This window comes from Poecilia reticulata, unplaced genomic scaffold, assembly GCF_000633615.1.
Source record: "Poecilia reticulata strain Guanapo unplaced genomic scaffold, Guppy_female_1.0+MT scaffold_190, whole genome shotgun sequence".
Lineage (NCBI taxonomy): Eukaryota > Metazoa > Chordata > Actinopteri > Cyprinodontiformes > Poeciliidae > Poecilia > Poecilia reticulata.
In genome coordinates, this window is record NW_007615019.1 from 48722 (window position 1) to 55647 (window position 6926).

The following is a 6926-nucleotide window of genomic DNA, read 5'->3' on the forward strand; positions in this document are numbered from 1 at the left end:
AGGCTGACAGGGAAGTTCTTCTGAAGCTGGGGAGGCTGGCGTTTGAACATCTGGAGAAAGGAAACATCATGTTCTACCAAGAAGACCTGGAGCAGTGTGGTCTGGATGTCACAGAGGCCTCGGTGTACTCAGGAGTTTGTACAGAGATCTTCAAAAGAGAGAGTGTGATCTTCCACAGACCAGTTTACTGCTTTGTTCACCTGAGCATCCAGGAGTTTCTGGCTGCAGTTTACATGTTCCACTGTTTCACCAAGAAGAACATGGGAGTGTTGAAGAAATTTCTGGGTAAAAAGTACAGTTACTCATCTGTGGATGACTCTGCTGATAAATGTGTGTTCAAATCTCTAAGGCATAAAATTATACCCTTAAATAAAGTTGAAAGCCACTCATCTTTGCATTACTTTCTGAAACGAGTCATGGAGAAATCTCTGAAAAGTAAAAATGGCCACCTGGATATGATGGTTCGCTTCCTTCATGGTCTATCCATAGAGTCCAACCAGAGACTTCTAGAAGGTTTGCTTGGACAGACAGAGTACAGCACTGAAACTATGCAGAAAGTAATCAACAATCTGAAGGAGATCAGTGTGTACCTGCGTGAGACCAACACTTCTGGCATTCAACAGAAGATGAAGAGATCTAATCTCTCTCCAGACAGAAACATTAACATTTTTCATTGTCTGACAGAGATGAAGGACATCTCAGTTTATCAGGAGATTCAAGAGTTCATGAAATCAGAGAACAGATCAGAGCAGAGACTCTCAGAAATCCAGTGCTCAGGTCTGGCCTACTTGCTGCAAATGTCAGAGGAAGTTCTTGATGAAATGGACCTCAAGAAATACAACACAACAAAGGAGGGACGATGGAGACTCTTTCCTGTTGTGAGGAACTGCAGAAAATTCCGGTGAGATTGAATATTTTGATTACTTTTTGATATGTTGAACCAAAATGACATAGGAGATTGATATGGCACCACAGTAGTGGCTACATTTTGGTTCCTTCATGTACAGCCAGAACCAAAATAATAAATGTAAGCTGTACTTGTTGCTTCTGTACTCTGAAAAAGGCTTAAATTATTGCTAAATTTTTCATGTTCTTCCAATGAATTAGTGATTTTGATCTTTAGGTTTCTCTCCTTCGCATTTTAATAATAGAAAATCCCTTCTCCTTTGATGTATCCTAAGTCATCTATTTATTGCAGAGGTAAATATTTTGACTTGAAATCAGTTTTTAAAAAATAGCTTTAGTTTTATTTTGATCATACTGCTACTATGTCATCACAAATGGAGATATCTTCAGTATTGTGTATTAAATAAACTTGCATATTTTTAATTTAGACTGCTAAAGAGTACTTAGTGAGCTTCCCTGTAAATAAATTAGATTATAGTTAAATAACTTTATGTCTCCTTGAGGATCTTTTAGGGTTCTTTATAAATACTGTATTATTTTAGACACAGCTTTTGGTATTTAGTCTAATATATTTTAAAGCTGAATGATGTGTGATTTGCTTAAAAGACAAACCTCCAGCAAAGTTTTATACACTCCTAATAAAATCAGAATTTTTCCATAAAGGCTCATGTTGTTGTCATTTATTAGTGATTATTATGGTCATTTAAATTACCACAAAGCAGTTATTAATTTTACTCCCCAAATCCCCAATTATCTGTGCCCAATTTATCCTGTTAAATAATGTTATACTTAGTTTGTTTAGCATTGAATTCCAGCTTTGTTCACCATCAATCATTTGTGCTTTCAGGAACGAGTCAGTTTCCAGGGTTTTTGATGCCTTTATCCAGTCTTTTTATCATCTGTCAGCTCTCACACCTTAGATTAAACTGTTAGGTGACAAAATGTATCAGGTTAAAACAACATAAACCACTTAAAATTGTAGCTGCTTGAGATAATTTTACATTGATTTTTTTAAATGTTTACATTTTCATAAAAAAGAAAAACTTATGCTAAGGGTCTAGTGTTATTTGATCGTGACATTACTCTTAATTTATAATATGGATACACTGTTTAATCTAGGATGGTCTCACTGTAACTGGTTTTATGTTTTCTCCAATGCCAGAGTTGTTCAGTGTGAACTCKCAAAGCCTCACTGTGAAGTCGTGGCTTCRGCTCTGAAATCCAACCCATCCCATCTGAGAGGTCTGGAYCTGAGTTGGAACAGAATARGAGATTCTGGAGTGGTCCATCTGCGTGCTGGGCTGGAGAGTCCAAACTGTAGACTGGAGGTCCTGAGGTCAGTGTACTCAAACGCTTTCAGCTGGAGAAAAATATCATTTCACAAATTCCATAACAAATTTCAATTTAATCAGCGAAGGTAAGAATTTTTTAATTATAATTTGTTTAAAAAGGTTTTTAAAGGGAAACCTGTTCTGGAAAGCTGATGATGCCTAATGATAGATGTGCTTTGATTATTTTCTTCTTATATTTCGGCTGGTAACAGAATTAATTCTGTAATTAAATTTTTCCCCATTTCTAGCCAGCTTTTTCTGAAAAAGGAAAACCATTCTTGGTGCAAACAATCTGTAATCTTTTTGGAAATTAAACCAATGCATAAAAGCTGCTGAAACAGTCAAAAGATAATTTTTTTATTTTAACTTATCTCAAATGTTTCTCCTAATTCTGTTTTAAATAAGTGTACAAAGAAGCTTTGTGGAACCAAAACTAGTGGAGTCATTTAATGTAAATGTTTTTGTCAAACACTGGCTTCAGCACAACAGTTTTTTTTTCTTTGTTCAGACTGATAAACTGCAGGCTGTCGGAGATGAGCTGGGTTTCACTGATCTCTGCTCTGAAATCCAACCCTTCATATCTAATTGAACTGGATCTGAGTGAGAACAAAGACGTGGCAGATGCTGCAGTGGAAGAGCTCTGTGGCCTTCTGACGCATGCTCACTGCAGACTGAGTACTTTGAGGTCAGACATTATTTGGTTTGTATTTGTTTGAATACATATGTCTTATATTGCCCTTTACATAGTGAATTTTTATTTAGTTATGTCCTGACACTGCTGTCCAAGAAACGTACACAGTGAGATCATTAATACTTACACTGAACTAAAATATAAAGGCCCCATGTCAGATATTGTTGCCATGTGGAGGTAACAACTGTAAATGAGCATTTGCTGACATTTTATTGTACCAAAGTAACATTTATCTTGGTTTGTGTTTAATTTTTAATCCAACCTGCTGTCAGTGAGCATTAATACTCAGTGAGTTATTTACACAGTGCATTGTGGGACATGTCCACTGGGTGATTGCAGGACGTCCAGCAGAGCAGCAGCTCCGTTATCGGACTGCCGGCCATTTAAGAGCTGGTTTCCAACAGACTGCAGATCCTCGTCTGACCGACTTCAGATCGCCACATCGTCCATCTGAAGATCGGCTCAGACCAGCGACACACAGCTGATTGGTCTGAACAACAGACACATGAAACCTCAGACTGTCTGTAACCGTCTACGGGAAGCCAACTGGGTCAGAATCAGATTCCTCAGCCTGACCCCTATCAAAGGACTGTCTATCCGCTACAAACGGCCGAACCACGATGATATCAATGCTGATATGAAGATCAGTAATTACTGAAAATATAGTTTGAGTTTCTCTACAAATTACATAACACAAATGTTCATAAAACTCTATTTGACATGGGGCTTTATATTTTTGTTCAGTGTAATTGACAACATATATAACGGATGGTTACAGAACCACTAGAACTCAACTTCCAACAGAAAAGCAGTGTGCCGTTTCTTAAGTATTTATTTGCTTCTGGAGAAGGAAAAAAGGACATCAATTGTTTTCTGGGTTTTATGTGCACTTCTGGCTCCCTCATAATGCTTGGTAATTAAGTGTGTTGTTTCTGCATTTGGTAATTTTTTTAACTGCTTTTTCATTATCTACTAAAACTTTCTGTTTTGAGATGCAGACAACTCTTCTCTAGACTTTGAAACAATTGGAAAATCTCTTATTTCATATCATCAGTTCTCCCAAATACTGCTGAGTACTTTAATAACAGCGTCAGCTGTCAGAAAATACAAAATTAAGAACTAATAGAATTAAAAGTGGATTTCTAATTTTCAGTAGAACATTTAACATGATGCACATATCTGCAGAAGACAACAAAGACACAGATATAAAGAGATCACATGGTTCCATGTGCTAGATCCTTCATGTACAAAACATGATTTAAAAAAATGCAAACTAATGTAGTGCAATTACAGTTACTCACCACCAGGGTCATGGAAGGAGCATCCACTAACAGTCACAACATTATACATAAATGGGTTCATTAAACTTATATCCTCTGCCAAAGTCATTTCTAGGTGTCAGTAGGACATTAACACAAATTCTGAATATTTCATCTGGCTTATACCAAAATATATGATCTCCAAAGACAATGTGCTGAAAAAGAACCAGTAGGATTTCCAACACAACTCGGCCTCCCACTGTGAGGGAGAGTCACCTGGCCACCAGAGGGCGTGGCAAGCCCGCTTCTGCCAGACTGCACCAGGGCAGCCGTGGCTACAGTGAAGTAGCTTACCACATAATATAGTGTAAAGTGTTTTGGAGGGCGTGGCAAGCCCGCTTCTGCCAGACTGCACCAGGGCAGCTGTTGCTACAGTGAAGTAGCTTACCACATAATATAGTGTAAAGTGTTTTGGAGTCTTCTGGACTTGATAAAGTGCTACTCAATTACAGGCCATTTAATGAGCTTTAACTTGTTGTTCTGGGTAATTTTAACCTGCATCCTGTTGCTTCAGCTCACATCTTTTATTCTTGATTCAGATTGAAGAGCTGCAGTTTGTCAGAGATCAGCTGTTCTTCTCTGGTCTCAGCTCTGAAGTCCGACCAACATCTGACTGAACTGGACCTGAGTGGAAACAACCTGAGGAACTCAGACGTTCAGCAGCTGGAAGAGTTTGTACAGAGTCCAGACCACACACTGGACACTCTGAGGTCAGTATGGATGTTAGCAGTGAGTCCAGTTGCTGTCAGCAGTACTGAACTAAACCCAGTTAGCATCAAAGATCCAGTGTTCCCAGTAAAGCTGCAGCTTCTCAGTGGGAGGCACTGACTGGTGCTGGAGAGAAGCTGGAAACTCACTGATCTGATCTCTGCATCTTGTTTCTCTGCAGGTTATGAAAACTTTACCATGAAGATACACTGTGACTGGAAGATACACTGAGGTCAAAGTGTCAAGTTTAATGTCTCGTGTAAAACTCAGTTTATTTTTTATGTCAGTTCATTTTTGTCTATTTTTGTGATATGTATTTTCAAGTTAGAATGGAAGATAAATTTATTGATATTTAAACAGGGCAAATGCAAACTATGTACATTTTAATACATTCATGCTACAGAAGACTCAGTTATTTAACTTTGTTTTAATATTTACACAATAAACTGGAACAGAAATGAAAAGACCAGAATGTATGATTTACTGATGGATACTTTCAGATATGAATACATTTTTCTTTTGGAATTTCTTCGTATTCATTCATTCATTCATTCATTCATTCATTCATTCATTCAGGATCAATCACATTAACATGAATAATCTTTTGCATCCAGCTCAAAACATCTTATTCCTGCTAATTTCCCACAAATGTCGAACATTTTTAACAAGTTAGCTGTGAGTAAAAGGGAAACGGTCCGGTAGCCTGGAAGACGTCGTCTTTTTGGAAACGTGTTTGGAAACCAAGATGTCGTAGCCGATGGGTGTTGGGTTCTTCAAAATCCCCAGCAAAGCATAGTCTTTACTTTTCTATAGACACCCATTGGTGCAAAAAGTAGATCTAAATTATATCCAACGCATAGTGGTGCTGTGCTACAGTGGGCGACTTTAAGATAGTTCTTGATCCTTTTACATTTTTTTTATTGGTGAGTGTATTGTTTAATATGACAGTTGTATTTTCTAGTTGACCTGAAGCACACTTGGTTGCCTTTGATTTTTACAGAGCTTAATAAATAAATAAATGAAAGCAGTGGCAAAAAAATACTTCTTGTAGAGAGATGTGAGAAATGTCCAGAAAATGAAACTGCTTTTCATAAAAATATTACTACAGACTAAAGGAAAATTAGAACATGTACAATCAAGTGAAAATTTGGTTTCAATTGTTGCAAAAACTCTTGATTTCAGATGTCGGCTCCTTAATGTGTATAAGTTTGATTACAATTTCTTGGTTTTGTTCACTTAAAAAAAGAAAAGCTTGTCAAATATCAATGTAAAAAATGTTTATACATTTAACAGAAACCAGCTGAAACAGTGCAACACGTCATCATGGTCTTCCACACATGGCAGGTTTTACCTCTGGATCATCAGGATGTCGTTCAGAAACTGTCCTGTTCAGATGCATCACTTCCACCTGCAGTCAAAACAATTTGGACAGAGAAGATTAAGGAGTGACTCTCCTGTGGCACTTTCTGACTGGCACTGGTCTTATGTTCCAATCAGAGCCATCATATTGAACTCATCCACTTGGCTTCAGCATGTTTAACATCAGGTCTCTGATACAAAACATCTGTAGTAGGAACCACTACTGACCGCAGCATCTCCAGTTTGTAGTTTGGATTCTCCACGAGTTTCAGCAGCTGCTTCACATCTGAATCTGCCAAGTTGTTCTCACTAAGGTCCAGTTCAGTCAGATGGGAGGGATTGGACTCCACAGCTGAGGCCAGCGAAGAACAGCTGATCTCTGACAAACTGCACCAGCACAACCTGAACAAAGCAGTACAATAAATGATACAACATGCTGATATCCAAATCAATTTCACAAAAATGGAAGCTTTAAAGCCAAATTCAAGCTGGGAAGACGCCAGTCGTCTTCTTCTTCGGTTTTACTGGCGGTTGGCAACAAACTGTTAGCATTACCGCCACCTACTGGTATGGAGTGGTTCGTGATGGTCTAAATATTTATCCATATATATA

At 37.9% G+C, this 6926-nt stretch overlaps 2 protein-coding genes across 8 annotated transcripts in view; one reads left to right on the forward strand and one right to left on the reverse strand.

Moving 5' to 3' along the window:
* LOC103460169 (NACHT, LRR and PYD domains-containing protein 12-like) overlaps positions 1 to 5419 on the forward strand; it is an 8186-nt gene extending 2767 nt beyond the window's left edge. Inside the window, exons 2-6 of the mRNA XM_008402231.1 lie at positions 3 to 901; positions 2069 to 2242; positions 2746 to 2922; positions 4787 to 4957; positions 5137 to 5419. Of these exons, the coding sequence (XP_008400453.1) occupies positions 3 to 901; positions 2069 to 2242; positions 2746 to 2922; positions 4787 to 4957; positions 5137 to 5143 (1428 nt within the window). The 3' untranslated portion in view covers positions 5144 to 5419. The remainder of the gene's footprint in view (positions 1 to 2; positions 902 to 2068; positions 2243 to 2745; positions 2923 to 4786; positions 4958 to 5136) is intronic.
* LOC103460133 (NACHT, LRR and PYD domains-containing protein 12-like) overlaps positions 5280 to 6926 on the reverse strand; it is a 37491-nt gene continuing 35844 nt past the window's right edge. For 6 of the 7 annotated variants that reach the window (XM_017303171.1, XM_017303169.1, XM_017303170.1 and 3 more), the window contains one exon: positions 5280 to 6716. In XM_017303171.1, coding sequence (XP_017158660.1) covers positions 6458 to 6716 — 259 coding nt within the window. In that variant the 3' untranslated portion in view covers positions 5280 to 6457. The remainder of the gene's footprint in view (positions 6717 to 6926) is intronic. The other variant, XM_017303174.1, reaches the window with a different exon arrangement.